This window comes from Suricata suricatta, chromosome 13 (assembly GCF_006229205.1).
Source record: "Suricata suricatta isolate VVHF042 chromosome 13, meerkat_22Aug2017_6uvM2_HiC, whole genome shotgun sequence".
In the NCBI taxonomy this organism is placed as follows: domain Eukaryota; kingdom Metazoa; phylum Chordata; class Mammalia; order Carnivora; family Herpestidae; genus Suricata; species Suricata suricatta.
Genome location: NC_043712.1, coordinates 84886589 through 84906773, shown reverse-complemented (window position 1 = coordinate 84906773; position 20185 = coordinate 84886589). Strand labels below are relative to the sequence as shown.

The following is a 20185-nucleotide window of genomic DNA, read 5'->3' as shown; positions in this document are numbered from 1 at the left end:
ACAGAAAGATGCAAGAACTTACCAAAATCCAGACAGTTTGCAAGTGATGGAATGAGGCTTCCCTGGCAAGCAGTCTGGCCTCTGGGCCACAGGGCTTTCGTTAATAGAGATATGCCACAGACTAGGTATATGAGGCTAGCAGGGGAGACAGTAAGAATGGAGAAAAGGGGGGATTTCAAAAGAAAAGTAAGTGGAATTTCCGGGCGAAAGAACTTGAGGGGGATTAAGAAGTGGGGTAAGCTGAAAACAATGCCGAAGTTTTCATTCCCCTGGAAGAATCCCGGAGCCTCTGAGGAAGACAAGTTGCTGGTCTGGAGGAAACCACCACGGCAATGCAGGCAGTGCTGATTGAGGGCAGGGTCAGGAATGCCAGATAGATGGCTGCAGCTGGCAGCATTGCTCAGGGAGTAGATGGTGCTCCAGAAAAGATGTGAGGGCCTCCCGCAAAGAGAAACTCTCAAGTCAGGAAAACAGGTACAGTCTCCAGGAAAGAGAGAGCGAAGAAAGTGAAAGAATAGGCTCTAAGTCCAGGTAACCACCAGGGACAGGTGAGGAGAGAAAAAGCAAGACACAGAGGCTAACACACACCTCTGCACCCCAGTCCCTTGCAAATACGCCATGTGATTTAGGAGAGCAGGCCTGTGAGGCAGCTAATGTTGCCCTGGAGGGAGAAGAATTCGAGTTAAGACATTCAGGGGTCTTTCCCACAATCATGCAGCAAGTAAGTGACATAATCAGAATGTGAACCTAGTCCATGCAACCCCAAAGTACGTCTCTATCCAGAAACAAAAATATGTGGAAAGGGGAAAATGCCTGACACAGGACTCATGGCTGGTGTCTAGGACAAAACTGACAGGATATGAAGCCCTAGAGGTGAACTGGAATAGGATTTTAAGAGGCTACATCATGTTTAGAAACTAAAAAGCCAGTGGAAGTTTTTCACCAGGAAAGTGATAGAAGAATCGCTTTAAGACAGGAATATAAACAAATACAAAAAGAGAAGTGTTAAAAAAATGGATGGAATGGGGAAGAAACTAGGAACAGAAAACACAGATGTTGGCAATGCTGTACTTCTTTTGATGGGTAATGATGGAATAAAGGCAGCACGGAAGACAGAGACTGGATTCAGGAGGCACACAGAGATATTTTGGTAAGACCTGCCCGTCCATCTCCCAGGGCAGCTGGAAATAGGATCTACCACTGAAAAGAGGTCTCGGATGGAGATTTAGAATCCAGAAGTCATCAGGAAGAGGTGGTAGTTGGAGATTACAAGGTGATGATATCACGAGGAACTGGAAGACCAAGAGAAGATGGCTAAGCAGGAAATTCTGGGGGGAAAGTAAACAGAGGATCTGAATGACCTTTTCTGGAAAAGGCTCTAGTGCTCATCTCTTCTTACGAGTTTCCTTTTCCTTTTGTATCCCGTCTACAGAAGGGGAGCAGGTCTTGACCTTTCAGAACTTCCGTTGCTCTCTGTTATGCCCTTGTCTTCAGCACAGACACTATTTTCCCTGCAAAGCCATGGGCTGGGCCTTGTTCCCTCTCAGGGAAAGATCCTGGAGCCCCAAACCCATGCCGGTGCAATGGACAGGGGAGGCCACATCTCAGAGAAATGTTTAGACAGTCCAGTCTGCAGACCCTGGTCTTTATTCGGAAGTGGCGGTGGCTGTCCGTCCTCTGAGGAATATGCTGGGGCACTGAAAAGGCGGTCTTATCAGGACCGTGGGAGGCTCACATTCAGAAAGTGGTGGTTACTGAAATCACTTAGCATGAAATGCTGGTGAGAAACTGGTGAGTTGTTAAGGTTCTTTCAAAGAGATTTAAATAGAATATTCAGGCCACTCTGTATCCCAGGTCAGTTTAGAGCTCTTTGTGCAATCTTTCTAAACTTCTGGCACCAAATATATGGAAAGCTAAAGGTTTTTCAGATGGTACTCACATACCCTGTCCACTTACCCCTATTTTCTATACTGACTTGATTCTTCAAGTATACTCTAATAGTAGACTGCAAATTTGGACTTTGGGACAGGCAGGTCTGGGTTAGAATCCCAGATCTGTTATTTGATAACTAAGGCCACAGGGAAAATCACTCAAACTTTGATCCTCAGTTTCCTCAACTGCAAACTGAGATAATATCTCCTGTGGCAGTTAATATGGATTGGACTGTTTGACTTCTGTTCCATTCCAAGTCCCTTACAGAGTGCCTGTGGATACAACAGAGGATGAAAAGTGAAAGGCAAATTTCCCAGACTCCCTTGCAGCTGGGTTTCACAACCAAGCTGGTTGTGCCAAGCAGGCATGCCCGAAGGAGACTTCGGAGGTGGACGTGGGCACTGTAAAGCTCCAAAAAGATACTGGATCCTTCTAGTAACCACTGTCGCAGAAGTGACTGGTACTTTGGGGATATGGAGGTGGAGTCTCAGCATTTGGTCCTAAGTATCTGTGACAGGAGACAGTAGCTGTGGGGTTCTCCCTGGAAAGTTCCATGTTCTGGCAGTGCATTTCTCCTGGCTGTGTTGTTCCTGACAGTATAGAATGCGAACTGATTTTCATGGCTCCCCAGAAATTCTTAAGCTGCCAAATACCCTGCAAAAATTGTCATTTTGTTTAAACTAATAGTTGGAGTGGATACCATTTTTTTCAACTCAAGGACCAATGTCATAGGGTTTGCGTGCGAAAGTCAATGTGTGTAAACTAGTACAGTGCTTAACACCTCGCGAGTCATATTACTATTTTTAGTGTATCAGCTTCCACAATGAAGTAGAAATAAGCATCTTGCAGTTTAAGGATTTTCTGATTTTATTTTTTGAAACATAATTTGGTTCTAAGAGTCTTAGTTCTAAGTATTATAGAGGTTTTAGTTTTGTGCACAGTTAGGATTGTGGGACAGTAATTATCAAACTAAGAAATATGTACTCTTTAAAATAAGGGAAACCGGGATTAAAGAAAACACGCTTATTGTTGTTTTTTACTTCAGCTGTGGAATTGTCTTCAGTTTCAGTACCAGACCCAGGTAGGAGTGGTCTTTAAAGAATTTTAGATAATGGCTGAGAAGGTCAATAGTCTTTGTTCTTTCCTAGGCTCTGCCTATCTTGTTAGCATCTTCTGATCTCCTTGGGGAAAGTCAATATATTTTGGAATCCATAACTTAACATAAAAGGTTTTTGCCAAGGTGGCATTCTTATCTTTTACTTAGGGAGACCTTACTGTTTTCAAACATCTAAGAGTAAAAATGGACTTAACTGTGTTTAATCTTTACTGGAAGATATGTAACAAGATGCTATAAGCAAAGTTTTTAAGCTTCTAAATACTACTGCAATTTTGTTTATGTTCAATTATTTTCATAAGTTATTGATTAAAAATAGGTTTTTTTAACTTGAATTTCTTACTCATTTCCCTTTCTGGATTCTCCCCAAACTACCTATTGGATGTTGAGCATTTAAAATATCTGTAGAGCAGGGCATCTGGGTGGCTCAGTTGGGTGAGTGTCTGACCCTTGATTTCAGCTCAGGTCATGCATGAACTCACAGTTCCTGGGTTCGAGCTCCACATTGGGCTCTGTGCCGACATTGCAGAACCTACTTGGGATTATCAGTCTCCCTCTCTCTCTGCCCCTCCCCTGTTCATTCTCTCTAGTAAACAAACTTTAAAACATATATATCAGTAGAGCCAATTAAAGATAAATCACTTGTTACAGCTTTCATTACAGATGCCCCATGTGAACAACCTTAGTTTCTGTTCTGTTTACCTAGAATTCTGATTCTGCTTTTAGTTTAGAGGGTATCAATAAAATCTGTTAATTTAATAAAGACTGAGACAAATATGAAATATTTTCATTTCTTATAAAAACCAAAACCTCTCTTATTGCAGGACACATAGAATTCTTTTTGGCATTGCCCAATTAAACAAATAAAAACACAACTTTTCTGTTATTTGGGACTATATTACACATAGGTTAAAAGACCACTGGGAACTAAAAACACAGAAGTAATTGAATTTTTTTTAGATTAGCCTAATTATTTCTCAAAAATAGAAAAGGCTCCAATGGAAAAAAATGCAACGAAGATAATTTATAGGAAAATGTCACTGCCTTCTTTGAGTTATGAAAATGTTTTCCATGTCCAAGTGAAATTTAACCATTTTATTATTGTATTAAGGGGAAACTTGCATTAAGTGGTCTGTGGAACTTTATGTAACTGTCCCTTCTGAAACTAAAGAGATTGACAAATTACTGAAATCAGTAATTTTGTGGCTGTTCTTAACATTTTTTTAAATTTTTTAAATGTTTTAATTTATATTTGAGAGAGAGAGAGAGACAGTGTGAGCAGGGGAGGGTCAGAGAGAAAGGGAGATACAGAATCTGAAGCAGGCTCCAGGCTCTGATCTGTCAGCACAGAGTTTGATGTGGGCCTCGAACCCACAAATGGTGAGATCATGACCTAAAGTCAGACACAGCAGACTGAGCCAACCAGGTGCCCCTATGTACCATTATTTTTAATAAGCTAGTTCTCCTTTATTATGTTCTCTTTAAAATGAATTGTGGTTCTATAACTGTTAAACTAGTATCAGAGAAACCTATAAGAACATCAGAGTCTAAAGTCGTAATCAGGAACATTGCTGTAAAGCAGTATCAAAAGAAAGGGACAAAAAACCTCTAGTATTATAAAAAGATCTCAAATTCTTTTAAAATAGGATGACGAATTTTACATTTACGATTTCGGTTTAAAAACTGCTAAGGAGGGGCACCTGAGTGGCTGTCAGTTAAGTGTCTGACTTCGGCTCAGGTCATGATCTCACAGTTCATGGGTTCAAGCCCCATGTCGGGCTCTGTGCTGACAGGTCAGAGCCTGGAGCCTGCTTTGGATTCTGTGTCTCCCTGCCTCTCTGCCCCTTCTCTACTCATGCTCTGTCTCTCAAAAATACATAAACATTGAAAAACAATTTTTAATTAAAAAAACTCCTAAGGAAACTTACTATGCATGTTCGCTTTTGCTCTTATTTCTTATATGTCATTAATTTGGGTAAGAAGGGTGAAAATGAATGTACATTTATTTACATGATGCCTATTATTGGTAAATTAATATAATATAATTATCCCTTTTTGGCTACTGAAAAAGTTTGATAATAAAATTTATTAATTACTTTGAAATTTTAAAAGGATTTAGATCTAGGCCTATGATTTAAAGCATAATTTATGAAGTATGAGATAATAAAGTTTTAATTGATAACTAAAATTATAGCTCAGTGATATCTTTCATCAGGAATTTTCTGCCTATGGAGAGCGTATGCATAGTTTTTTTTTTTTTTTTACGCTAGGCTCAGAGTTTATTGCAAATACACAATCTTGCTGATTTTCACAATTTATCTATGATATACAGAGATGAATGCCTCTATTCTTATTAGAAGAGACACAGAAAATAAGATTTGTTCATAACCATTTTTAAAATAAATTTTAGAACAGCTTTAGTTTTACAGAAAAAGAGGACAGGCACGCCTGGGTGGCTCAGTCAGTTAAGTGTCTGACTCTTGGTTTCGGCTCAGGTCACGGTCTCATGGTTTTGTGAGTTTGAGCCCTGCATCTGATGGTGCAGAGCCTGCTTGGGATGCTCTGTCTCCCTCTCTCTCTGCCCCTCCACCATGGATATTGTCCCTCTCAAAATAAATAAACTTAAAAAAATATATAAAGAGGACAGGGGTCTTGGATACCCTACACTTAGTATACTCTACAGTTAATCTCTAACATTATGTTATGTAATAGTCACAACTAAGAAATTAACATTGGTATATCACTATTAAATAAATTCCATATTCAAATTTCATTAGTTTTCCCCTAATTTCCTCTTCTGTCCCAGAATCCCATCCAGCATGCCCCATCACTGTACACAATGAGGTTCACTCTTTGTGCCGTTAAGTTTAAAGGGCTTTGGCAAATGCAGAGTGTCACATTTCCACCACAACAGTACCATACAGATTCGTCTACCACCCTGAAAAAGCCCTCTGTTCTCAATCTTTTGAGAACGCCCGGAATCTGATCAGTTTTCAGACTGACTTTCAGTTTGATCTCTGGCTGGAAAACCCTAGGCTGTGAGTTTTTTCAGGCAGTGGTTCTCAAGCCTAGCAGACCAATGGAATTACCTGGCAACCTTTAAAAAATATTAATGGCTGGTCCTAACTCCAGATCCTAGTTTCATTCGTCTGAGATGTGAGCCTAGGAGGCATTGGGACTTTGAAAAGCTCCCTAGGGGCTCACAATGTGCAGGTAAGATTCAGAACCACTAATCTTGCATTCATCTGTTTCATGGATGGATTCAGCTACATTTTGATAACAACACAAATGATTAATTGATGCATCTACATCACTTTTGGGGGGATACTATGAACTATCATGTAAGTTTTTAAATAATTAGCAAGGATACATTTCACATGCTAAATAATAATGTATGCAAAACCACTCTCGCTGGAGGAGGCTTCTCTGCTGTTATTTTCTGTTTGATCAGCCTGGACAGTGCCAGGTTATTTCCTCAAAGGGTATTCAACCATGTTTCAGGTTGGCTAGGCCATAATCTCTGGACTCTGCTAATTCTCTGAAATCCAGCCACTTTCCCTACCCAGCACGTGGTTTATGGCCCCTACCTAAGTGTCTGTTAAGGAGTCCCTACGCTCTAGGTTTTGTAGACTATCTGGCAAGCCCAGACCTGCTTTCAATTTTCAACTACCTTCTGTGCCCCTCTTCAGGTTGACATAGGAACCTTGCAAACATTCTTCATACTCCCGAGCAGCTGAGGGAGACTGGGTGGCCTCTCTCAGGTCTGCTCTAAGCCTAGATCTGCCTTGCAACCATTTCTGCTCCTCCTCAGTTGCCCCTTCCCAGAATTCCCAACAGAAGACAGGCTGACAGGCGCTCTCTATACGGGGATCCCCAAACCGCAAACCTATCACAACCCTCCAGAGTTTCAACTCCTAAGAAGGGGCAAGGAGCCAAGCCCATCTTTAAATCTAAAATCTCCTTCTCTTCTAGTTCCTTCTCACAGTAGAAAGAAGGCAAGAAGTAAAAACTGAGTCACGTTATTTCTCATTCCTTTCCACCCTATGGTTTACGTCATGAATTCTATGCTTACTCTCCTCTATGTTCTGCTAATGTGCCAAGATTTTAGAATTTAAAAAACTTTTCTCTCTCAAGAATCTGACCTTCTTGGGGTGCCAGGGTGGCTCAGTCAGTTAAGCATCCGACTTCAGCGCAGGTCATACATAATCTCATGGTTCGTGGGTTTGAGCCCCATGTTCGGCTCTGTGCTAATAGCTCAGAACCTGGAGCTGCTGTGGATCCTGGGTCTCCCCGCTCTCTCTCTCTGCCCCTCTCCCATTCTCCCTCTGTCTCTTGCTCTCAAAAATAAATATAAAAACATTTTTAAAAAGACTCTGAATTTCTCAAAATAATGGGCTGTCGGACAGTTGGGTCTCTTGTGTTTTCTAAATATCCCTTCAGAAATCCAGTCTCCTGTGCTCTGGGGTGTATTTGCTTTCTGCTCCAATGTAGTGGAAGATACTGACTTAGGTGATAAAACACTTGAGGCAAAAAGAAAATTGTGGCAAAGAAAAATCTCTATTGATGTCTCAAAATAATACCCCTCTACCATTATATGATGAAATGATATGGACCTGCTACATTAAGTGAATGTCAATTTGTAGCTGGATAAATTTGGAAAGCAAAATGATTTCAGTGCAATTTGTAATAATGGCCAATAATATGTACTTGGATTGAAAGGCACATGGATCTTTCCTCACAAATGACACAAAAGGCTGAACATATATTTTAGGGTTGAATAAAAGTTCCAGATCACATCCATTCAAGACTGAGGACACAGAAGAAGAATATCATATCCATTCTGTATATATGTGTGTGTGTATACTCTTTTTGCTTTTCACATTACATACACACACACAAATATAACCCAGGGATATTTCACTGCCAAGGTGACAGCTGTTGATAGCTGTCCAGAGGAACTTTAGTCAAAGTCTACTGAGATTAAAAAAAAAAGATGAATAAAAGCAAATGAAGAATGAAAATCTTCTGGAAGAGCTATTAATTCTGTGCTCCAAATCAAAAGATGAGTAACCAGACTTTGTTATTTGTTTCATCCTCAGCTGGAAAGACAGCTAATGATGCAGAATGAAATGAGAGAAAGGCAAATGGCTTTGCAGATTGCTTGGTCTCGAGAATTCCTCAAATATTTTGGAACATTTTTTGGCATTGCAGCCATCTCTTTAACAGCTGGGTATGTTTGTTATTTACTTTAAACTTGTCAAGTAATTTACTTCTTTTTGCTTTTCACATTACATATTATCATCAAGTTGGCCAAGATAGGACTTTGGTACAAAGAGTATATATGTAAACACAGTAACCCCTGATAGCTTAGTCCATGGAGATAACTGTAGAACCAGGGTAGAAATAGTTAATTCTATCTCTAGTATCTCAGATTTCTTCTATCTTTTTCTCCATTTTATAAGTTATAGGAGTGACTTGACACTGAGATAGAAGAAGTCCTCTGCAAATTTATCTCCACAGTCTCTAAGGGGCATAGAACGAAACTGAACCATTTTTAAAATGATTAATCTGAGCCTCAATGTCCAATACAAATGAGCAAATTAGTTTCTGCTCTTGTGAGCAGCAGACTCTAGGGAGGGGTTGTGGGCAAGAAAATCCTATTTCTGTAAAAGACTCAAATAAACTAAGTACCTTCTAAAATGGAGGACATGTCTTCCAAAAAGCAGGTACATTTTTTTTCATTAAGTACAGAGATAAGTATTTGCAGGCCATTCTTGATGTTTCTTCTTTTTTGCTCCCGAACCAGGGCAGTAAGAAGGAGGAAGCCAGCCTTCCTCTTCCCGGTCATTCCGTTAGGCTTCGTCTTCACCTACCAGTACGACTTAGGATATGGAACGCTTCTCCAGAGAATGAGAGGTCAGTTTTTGGTGAAGCAGAGTGTATTTATGACTCATCTTCTGGTTCAAGGTTCCTCTCCTTATGACCCCTTCATTTATGATTGAACATTCTGACAAGACCCCTCTCTCTGAGCTTCCAGTGACCAACATTTCTGCTCCCTCTTACAGCAGTGTGCTAGAGTCAGCTCATATCAGCTCATGAGAACTATCAAATTTTCAGGAATTTGTAAGCTTAAATAGTTAAATAGTCATTAGTAAAAATTAAATTACATAAACTTATAATTAAATAAATTACAAAAATATTAAATTATACTTAAAACAAGAGTAATATACACTTATATGGTTTTTGTTATTTTACTATTGTACTCTTATGTGTAGCTATTTTCTGTATATCTACTGTATCTGTACAGCAGAAATGCACATACAACTTAAAGACAGAATAAGATGCAGACACAACCCCAACTTCAGTGGCATCCCATTGGTAGCCTGAAGTTGGTCCTGGGGGGAATATCTACACATGGAAATCTGCAAACACCAAATCAAGGCTTGACCTACTATTTTGTTGATTGTCTAAGCCAGCGGTGGACACCTATGGCCTGCAGGCTGGCCACATGTTTTTGAAAATAAAGTTTTATTAAAACACAGACATGCCCATTGACTTCTGAACTGTCTATGAACATGTTCCCATTACCACCACAGAGCTAAGTGACTGCAATAGAGACAAAAGGCCCCACAAGCCTAAAATATTTACTGTCTGGCTCTTTTAAGAAAGCTTGCCAACATGGTCTAGATTTAGGAAAGTGATAAAGAAAATGTTAATACTGTAGATTATGCTTAAATGTTTGTTGTGTCAGTAGCTATTACACTGTAATTAGCATAATTGAGGAAATATTCTCCCAACATTTAAAAACTGTTATCAGAAAAATAAATAAAGTAAAATAAAATAAAAACTGTTATCCGATTCAGCCAACTTGTTTACATCATTCTCAAACAAATAAAGTTCCAACATATGTCACTGTTTCCACTTTCGTCCCACTCATTAGTATAAGTGAAAATACCAACTATCATTCATGTTGAAATTATACTCTCTCACCAACTGCATCTATAGCTCAGCTATGAATGTAATATTTCAGCTAAAAAAAACTAAAAACATTCTGGGAATCAATTTGCTATGGGAAATTTGTGATAAAGTATACTGAACATTTTGTTATTTTTTATAAATTGTGTGCTACATACATTTTATATAGGTAAAATTTATAATAAACTTATGTTTATTTCCCGGAGAGCTGGTTGTTAAACAGCCCCCAGCACCATGCTGCTCTCACAGAACTCTGGCTTTTATTTTCCTAGAAAACAGCACTGTCACTGTTCCTTCTTCTTGAGCCTCTAACCCAGAGCACACTGGAAACAGTGCTTTCCCTCGCCTTTCCTCTCATGGGCTCTCTGTGGGCAAATCACTGTCTCTCAAGCTCAGGGGGGACGGATTTGTTACAGGAAAGGAGGAAGTACAGAATCCTTTGCAGGTATTGGGAGCAGGCAGTAGAACTTCTCTTTCCCAGGCCTAGGGAGATTCAAGGGTTACGTGTTCTTAAAAATTCAGACTTGAAGATGGAAATACATTTTCCACACAGAAACTTTGCAAAAATGTCCCCTGGCGGTCAAGCATTGTTAGCATCATAGTTCAGCTATATTGTGGGCTAAATAGTTTTTTGTTGATGGACTAGAAATTTACTTATTGCATTATTACTATGGGAAAATGCATTAAACACTGACATACAAATTAAACTTTGGAGTGCAATCTCATTTTACGCAGGAGACTAACAACACAACTGATTTACCAATGTTAAAGCCCATTTCAATAACCTGCTCAGTTTCATGTTACTCATCTGCTTAAGAATTCATTAGTCTGATTTTGCAAGATGAAGAGCTCTGGAGATGGACGCCAGGGCTGCCTGCACAGCATCGTGAATGTTTTTGATACCACTAAACTGTACAACTCGAGATGGTTGAGACAGGAAAGCTTATATGTATTTTACCACAATAAAAAAAGAATGGGGGAAAATAAGAACTTACTAGTCTGAATTCAACTGTGTTTCATTGTTTATATGGACATTAGAATTCTCAGTGCCTCATAAAAATTAACAGGTACTATTAAATGTCAAATCTGTTACACAGCATTCACTTAAACATATTACTAAGAGAGATCAAGGTTATTTTCTGTGAACATTGTGTGTATTTGGGAAATAATTTTATTACAGGTCCATCAGAGTCCACAGAACCTACAAAGTTATTTTATTTTATTTTTTAATATTTTATTGTCAAATTGGTTTCCATACAACACCCAGTGCTCTTTCCCACAAGTACCCTCCTCCATGACCATCACCCCCCTTCCCCCACCCCCTCCCCCTTCAACCCTCATTCGTTTTCAGTATTCAATAGTCTCTCAGGTTTTGCGTCCCTCTCCCTCCCCAACTCTCTTTACAAGACACACTGTAGGAATTTCCTGTTTAAAACAAAATACAGGGGCACCTGGCGGACTAAGGCAGTTGATCCCAGCTCAGGTCTTGACCTCAGGGTTGTGAGTTAGAGCCCATGTTGGGCTCCTCTGATCTACCAGGAAATGTGCCATCTTCGACAGCTGAGGTTATAACATTCAGCCCTGTTAATCGTTGATGACCCAAGATATACAAGCCTTGTTTGACTGAATTTATCAACAGCCTTCCTGCAAACACATGGTGAGAATTTGCCGTATGTGAGACACTATCACGTGGAAACATCGAGTATGTCATCAAAGGCTTATCTAATTACACATCATTTATAATGATTTTTGCTTACTACTTAAGACAGAGGCAATAAAAAAAATGTTTACAGATGGTTGAAACATTATAATTTAAAAATTATAACCCTGCCCTCTTGGGTCTGGAGTACAAATTAACTGTGTGCTAAAATAGAGGTACTTAAAGGAAATATTTGCCTTCATTCCAAGAAAGTTTACAGAATGTCAACAATGTACATTATAATTTTTTTAATTTTGCTAATTAGTCTTCAAATGAGTCCAAGAAAATACTTGCTGTTATTTGAAAGAGGAATTGTTTATAAAAATGTATATTCTTGTGTGTATGTATGCATACAGACTAAAGAAACTTTAATATTATTTTGGGTATTTATAAGTGGTTTCAGATAAAAGATTAGCTTTTCCAAAAAGGCAAAATTTTAATAAACTTTATTTTCTCTTATGTATATCATTTATATATTAAGGGGCAATATAGCAAAGACTATATTTAGCTTCTCCATTCCAAACCCTTCCAAACACAACTAAGGCTTACCATCCTGACTTTCCTTCAAGGGAAAAAATATTATGTGGTCTTATTTTTCTTTTACATTTTAAAATGTAAATATCTATCAAATAAAATCTATGGCATCTGATTTATGTCTGAGTGTTCAGAATTCCTTTCCTCCCAAAGGAAAGAATGACCTTCCTTTAGGAGTTTCCTTCCCCTGAGGACAATGGGTGAAACATCTGAATGTGAGATTTAGGGGCATACCTCCAACACTGTTACAGCTTGTCATTGGGATATAGCAATTTGGCCTTCTAAGAAAATACTAATGTCCGTTTTGTCACCCTGCATATTTCTGTACTTTATTTAAGGTGAAGCTGAGGACATACTGGAAACAGAAAAGAGTAAGTTGCAGCTGCCAAGAGGAATGATCACTTTTGAAAGCCTTGAAAAAGCCAGAAAGGAACAGAGTAAATTCTTCATAGACAAATGAAGTTATGTTTACCCACTGAATCTCAAATCACATCATTGTTGACTTGAATCATGGTTTTTACAATTTTTTAGATGCTTGAGATTTTGATATAATGGATATTATTTTAAAATATTAAAAGGCAATATGGGTTTTGTTACATGATTTTTAAATAAAATTTATAACATTCAACACAAAATCATGGAGGTACTCTAAGTAACTTTCTTATTTCCTATATATGTGTGTATTACAAATATCTAAATGTATAATTAACAAATTATGTTGTTTTGAATTTCTGGAAGCAAACGTCCTACTGCTCTCATTTCTCTGCCACACACACGTTCCCTATCACATTTCTCCCCCACCAACACTTCTTTTATTTGAATTTGTCAACTGTGTCCTGTTTCCACATGATAGAAAACAACTAATATTAATGACTAACATGAATATTGTACTTATTATGGCCACTTATTTTTTTTTTTTTTGCACATATTATGATCATCCCAACAATCCCATGAGGCAGGCATCATTTTATGGATGTGGAAACTTGGGCACAGAGAGCTTGAATTACTTGCTAGAACATATGTAGACAGAACTGGGACTTGAACCTAAATAGTTTGGCTCCAGTGAATATGCTCTAACAAACGAAGACAGCTATGAAAGACAAAAAGGAAGAACATTCAAATAATGACTCAGGACAGAGTTGCTGAAGAGGTGGCAATGGGGTCAGGTTAAGATGCCTCTCGTTTTGCTTCCACTCACCAGGAAACCTATACTCATAACCCTATTTATCCCCATTCCTAAAGTTGCAAACCCTATATATTATAGTTCCAAAGATATTTCCTGATACCTACTGTGTATCAAGCACTACTGTAGGCACTAGGGTTATACGGGTGAATGTGCAGACAAGGTAGTGCATCCCAGGCAAAGGAATATGTTCTAGTAAGGGTTGGAAGAACTGAGGAAAGGAACAAATAAACATGGAGATAGCAAGGCCATTTCTGATGGCAATGAATGCTCCAGTAAAAATAAAACAGGACGGTAAGAGAGTGATAGGGAGGATGTGGGGGTGGGGGAAACGGCAGCTATGGATCTGGGACAGTCTCTCCAGAGACTACCTCTCTACAGAGGTAGTATTTGAGCTGATACTTGAATGATGAATTAACCAGTCCTGTGAAGAGCAGGTTTGGGGACAGGAAATGGATCTCAGCAAAGGGAAGAGCCAGAGGAAAGACTTTGAGACCTGGGATGGCCAAGAAACAGAAAGGCCAAGCACAATAGGATGAGATGAAATCTGAAGGAGGAAAACAAGCCACTGTTGTATATGACAGCCATTATACTCAAGCAGCTGACCACATATCAACAAGGTTCTGATATAATCATAGTCGTAGAGACCCTTGGGTGAGATCTTGAAGGATATATTAAGTTCTCCATGAAGATAAGGAGGTGTAGAACAATGACATGCTGGGCAGAAGAAAAGGCTTGATTAAAGGCAAGACAGGATGTCACATCCAGAGATTTGCTACTGGTTGGATTTGCGTAGGCCAGAGGGTTCCTCCTGTGAGGGACTTGTTAAGAAATGCACCTGGAGGCACAGATTATCTCCGGAATGGCTTTGGGTTTAAGGAATTTGCATCCTGAGAGGAATGGGCATGAAAGACTCTGCACTGGGTGTTACTGGAATTAGTCTACTATAGGGGGAAGATCCCAGAGCCCATGCAATGAAGGACTGCTACAGTCCACCTGAGTACTGACCAGGGCCTGAACTAAGGCTGTGGAATTGAGGACAGGTTTAGGAAAGTGCCACAAAAGAATAGCAAAACTGGGAAAGTAGTTGGAGTTTGTGGAGCGAAAAGGTGATAAGTTCTCTTCATTGAATGATTAGCATGGATTTTCTGGAGGACACGGGAAAGAAATGATTGAGAGGCACACTAGTGGTCTAAAGGATGCTTCACATCTAGCACTGGTTCACAGATGATGTAAAGGAAGTGCATTTCTCTCCCCCTAAGTTCAATTATGCTGTCCAAACATTCCTGACACAGCCCAGCCAGGGCTACTGAGAATGGGCCGGAGTGTCCTGCAAAGACTGACTGGCTGAAAAGCTTACACGAGATTTGTGTCACTGTGCAACACAGCAGGCTGGGGGCCCTCTGGACCACCAGGCCATTCATTTGTATTGGTTTCTCACCCTGGCATTAATAATCATTACTCAATACAGCCTCTGCTAAACACACACACTCACATTTTTGTTTGTCCCTATTGTGAGGCAAAACTCAAAGCAGAGCTATTAAATAATGACTTTGGAATTCAACTGTATTAAAATATATTCCAATTGTCTTTGGTATTACTGATTATTCAATGCTTTTCCCCTTATTTATTATTAAGTATAATAGTACTTATATTATGAAATATAATTTATAATTGAAAGGACAAATATATTTGCTCTGACACTCCTGAGCTGTTTCCTAGCCATCTGTGTTAATACTTGCATTAATTACTATTGTTATTATTATTAAATTATGATTACCAACTAGACATCTGACTTTTTTTTTAATTTTTAATGATTATTTATTTTTGAGAGACTGTGAGTGGGGAGGGGCAGAGAGAGACAGAGACAGAGAATCCAAAGTCGGTTCTGTGTTGATGGCAGACAGCCTGATGTGGAGTTCAAACTCATAAACTGTGAGATCCTGACCTAACCCAAAGGTGGACACTCAACCAATGGAGCCACCCAAAGGCGGCTAGACATTTCTAAATACCGAACATGATGTGGTCTTTGTTCAGCTAGCTTATAATTACAGATCTTTGTGATATTACAAGAAGAATAAGGAAATTTTTATAAGAAAATATATTAGGACAAAAATAAGAAACTAAGGTCTAATTATAAGCAAAGACTTAGAGATTAGAAAAATGGTAACCCCACTCAGTGCCTTTTCAGTGATTAGGATCAAAGTTGGGGGAAATCTCATCCCTAACCCACGTGGCCGTTCATCTTCCCTCAAGACACTGCTGACCTCACCAAAGCAATGCAGAGACTCCCTCAGCTTCGTGCGGAGGTTAACTCGTGGTATGAAGGAAATCATATGGGCCCAGAAATTTTCTGACCAGAATGACCCTTCTTGGAAATCAGTTTATAATAATAAAATAATATAATAGTAAAAATACAGTTTATAAGAGTGAAGTACTGAACTATTTTGAATGTTTTTAACTCATATTTAAATAAGAGAACTGGAAACTAAAATTACAGGCACTGAAATTACAAATAAACTAAGTTTATATGGTATTGCACTCAACTCAGTTTGTGTTTGGGGGTAAAACTAAAGGGTCCTTTATGGTCCAGTACCTAACTAAACTATGTAAAGATTACAGAAGTGCCCTGAATCTACTGAAAACCATTTTAATGGCAAATACTGAAATTATTGTCCAGACATTAAAAAGAGAAGATTCCTGGAAATGGTCTAGTATAAGTCTTCATTTTTACATTTTCTAAAGAAAATGGAGGCCTTTAGTGATTTACCTAAAATTCCACATCTGGAAATGATAGTTTGTACTAAAACGTTGGTGTTTTGAATTCCTGGCAGGATTCTGCCTGACTCTGAAAGGACAGTGACAATGAAAGTCAAAACCAAAACTATACTTCTAAACTATCATAGGTACTCAGCCTCAGAGCCTTAGAAGAGGGGATTAGAAGGGCAGAGTTGAGAAGATGAGAAGGGAGCAGACTCAGATTGCAAAAAATTATCCACAACCAATGTAATCTGAATGTGAGCAATGTGAAATTCACAATATATTTTATAGACTTTGACAATTTTAACGTATGCATGTTCAAATGTTATATTCTAGAGACACTAGCCAGAACCTAGATAGTGTTTCTGCTCCACTGTTCTGGGAAAGGAACAAACTCTTTCTGGGAAAATATTATTAAATAAGGTCCAATAGCCAGGGACCACACTATCTCTTGGCTTTGGAGTGTGTTTGTTCGGCAAGAAGGTTGGAAATGCCCCTTAGGCTTGGCCTTGTGCATGCCTACAGAGGTTTTCAGGAATACCCTGCATTCTATCAACTGCACAATTTGCAGAAAGTAGCCTTTAGTATTCAGGTATGACTACTTAGTATCTCTGATGATTTTTTCCCTGGTAACTTTGGGCCACTCTTGGAATTTACGGAGACTAGAGCAGCGGTGGCCTGCAGGTGCCCAGACTGACTAGGGGCAGGGAGAGGGAGTGAGAAAGGCCTAGAAAATAAGAATAGAGCCAAAGAAGAGTAGTCTTCACAAAAGGATGAAGCTGACTTAAATGCCCTTCATAGTAGACACCCCAAAAATCGCTGCCAGGGGAGCCACTGGTAGGGGGAGCTGAGCCCCGCAGGGACCAAAGTCACCTATGGGATTCTCTTGCAGCCCAGCTTATTTTGCTATGCTAACTTGTTCCTCTGGCCACTCAGTAGCTAGTAAGAAATGTGGCTGGGCAGGGCAAATTCATCATTACCACTGATAAATGTAACTGGAAACCTATATGCCACTGATAAAGACTCAAGGGTGCTGCTAAGTCTCAGGTTTAGATGACATTTCTGGTTCAAATTTCTCCATCCACAGGTGTCAAAGGTCTGAATGATGGATTGCTAACCTCAGTTTATTTTTTTCTTGGAGGACTTCAATTGTGGGCAGCAGTTCTCTGTGAGTGCTTTCTGCTCTGCCTGGACACAAGGGATAGGCAGACACTGACCCTAAGTTGGTTTTGGGATTTCATTTGGTGTTAGAAGATCAGAGTTCAGGATGTGTCCACATGAAGTCATGTCCTAGGGAGGACTGGCAATCTGGGATTCTTGTTTGGTGACGGTTTCAAAAAAAACTATAAGAAAACAGTTGTTTAATACATGTGAAAATCTATGGATCAGAGATACTAGTAGACATTGAAATGTGTTAAAGGAGGTCCATGATAAGCTGTCAGAATGTCAGGATAATAAGACTGGGCTTTGAGGAATACAGGTGTTGGTTTTTCCTCTTCTTCATACCATCCCCACACCACTAATTTACTGCTGATGAAAATGTGACTTGAGTAGAGGGTAGAACCAATTCTATTCACCAATGTGATTTTGAAAAGAGAGAAATCTTGCTAGGAACCCAATGTAGGTTAAAATACTCGACAATTTCACATCTTTTTAAATTACCCCAGAGAAAAGTTGACCTCTGGAATGCTTTCTTTTCATCTTTAATAAAGTAAAACTTTTGAAAGGATTCCAACTAATGCTACCTATTTCAAACTAGAAGCAACAAAAAGACACTTGGGGTTTGAACACAGTTTGTGCCTACAGATGGTTATGTTTCTGAATTCAATAACCAAGGACTACGGACAAAGTACTGGACAGATCTTCCAGCCAGCTTCCTTGTCTGACCTGGAAGCTTAGGACAAGCCTGCCATCTCTGAAATAGCCTGAAAATCTAAGCAGGCAGGCAAAGGGGGTTCTGTTCAACTCCTCATTTTAGTAAGTTCTCTTCAGCAATTCAAGCAGAGACATCAATTTCCTCCTAGGATTGTTTTAGGAAAAGAAAAAATTCAAATGGCCTCATGGGTGATGGATAAGACATTCCATTCTCCCTCCCATTTCTTTTGCCTCAGAGATTAACCACTTTTATCTCTTTCAGCCGTCTCAGCATAGGATCTCCCTGAAGCGAATTTTGCAATAGTGCCTTGAGCAAGTCATTTTCTTGCGAACATGATCCCATACACTCTGGTGGGGAATTGGTAGAGTCATATAGGACAGAGAAAAAAGCTAGTAATTGACATTTTACCCAGGAAATTACCTCTGTGGTCAGCTTAACCCTGCTGGGGATCTCTGAGAAGTGGTTCAGAATAACCCCTTCACCTCAGAGTTATCTGACCCAAGGAATGAGAGAGCTGGGGTATAAAAACCTACTCTTGAGTTCATTGGTGGAGGCTGTTCCCAGTCCATTATTTCTCCAGCACTTAGGGTGTTTTGGCAAAGTGGGTTCTGGAGGCCAGAGAAAACCTGGAGGCAAGAGATGCAGGTGATACAAACTGGAAGTCAGATCAACTTAAACTGAAATGGTAAGGGCCAAGGGGAAGTAGTTGAAAGCAATTCATATTTTAATATCAACAGTATTAATTTAACTTTACATCTCTAATTTCAGTGTAGCTATTTCCTAATGTTTCCAATTATTTTAATATTATTTCTTGACATATACAAATAATGAGGAACCTGCTTTCACCTCTCCCACCTTATACCGTCTCCGCCACAACTACCACACACTTGCATCCTTCTCATGGCCCCATCTTTCCAATACTGTTATGTGATCATTTGAGCTAGATCAATGTTCAGTGTTTATTACCTTACAATGATGATGAACACTTTGCAGACTTGTGCCATGTGGTAAGATATAATTACTTTCCCTTTCTTGTTCAGCATTTGCTTTTCTAAAATTAATAAGTCTAGTTGTTTATGTGCTTAATGTTTTACATATTTATCACTTCTTTGACCAGGAACTCATTAGTTTCTCCCAAAACATCCATTCACATCAGTTAGTCTTTCAGTATCTCCTTCCTGAAGAAACCTGGAGACTCCTGACCTCCTCACCTGCTCCCGCCTGGACTGTTTTCCCTCTATATCTGGTACTCAGCTCTCCCTTCTCCTGTGGTGGGGGTTCTCTTCTTCGTATTCCTGTGTTGCACCTTTTGTTTCCTGCACTGTGCTCCCTCATTCGCTGGAACTCATCCTCCTTAGCTTTCTGAGAAAGAGTAAATGGAGGAAACCTGTTCAGACCTTATGTATCTAAAAATAACTTAATTATTTTCTGATGCTTGATTGATAGCTTGACTGGGCACAGAATTCCTGGTTATTAGTAATTTTCCATCAGGACTTCTAAGACATCCTCTCATTTTCTTCCTGCATTTCTCAGTCTGTTTGACTGTCGGTACCCTGTACTGGGAAGCCTTCCCTCACAGACCCCCTTTTACCCTGCCTGGACTCTGACCACATGTGTGGGCCGCTCATTACACAGCCAGATGTGCTCCTCATCCCACTCACCCCTAGCCTGCCCCACTGGGCAGAAGCCATCCTTCACCAGTTAGGCCCACACACCTTTCACTAGGCACCCTTCCCCTCCTTGCTGCCTCCAGGGTGGATGCCCTCCTTCACTTCTCTGAGCCACCATGGGACACTTCCACTGCTCTGCCCTTCCTGGTGGCTTTTAGCATGGAATTATTCAGAAAGAGAAGGGAAAGAAGAATGAAAGAAAGAACTGAATTTTAACATCTGTCATTTAATTTATATATTTGGAACTTTTGAAACAAAATTACTTTTAGATTTTATGTTAATGATGTTGATTTTATAGGCTAGATCCTTTGTTTTAAATGTTTATTTTGAGAGAGAGAGAGAGCGAGCAAGCATGGGTGTGAGTGGGGGAGGGGCAGATAGAGGGAGAGAAAGAGAATATCAAGCAGGATCCGCACTGCCAGTGCGGAGCCCTATGTGGGGC

General features: G+C 39.5%; 1 protein-coding gene across 4 annotated transcripts in view; it reads left to right on the top strand.

Annotated features, from left to right (window-relative positions):
• Positions 1-15225, top strand: part of PLGRKT (plasminogen receptor with a C-terminal lysine) — a 42709-nt gene extending 27484 nt beyond the window's left edge. For all 4 annotated transcript variants that reach the window (XM_029920204.1, XM_029920205.1, XM_029920207.1 and 1 more), the window contains 3 exons: positions 8146-8276; positions 8853-8962; positions 12593-15225. In XM_029920204.1, coding sequence (XP_029776064.1) covers positions 8146-8276; positions 8853-8962; positions 12593-12714 — 363 coding nt within the window. In that variant the 3' untranslated portion in view covers positions 12715-15225. The remainder of the gene's footprint in view (positions 1-8145; positions 8277-8852; positions 8963-12592) is intronic.
• Positions 15226-20185: the final 4960 nt, after the last annotated feature.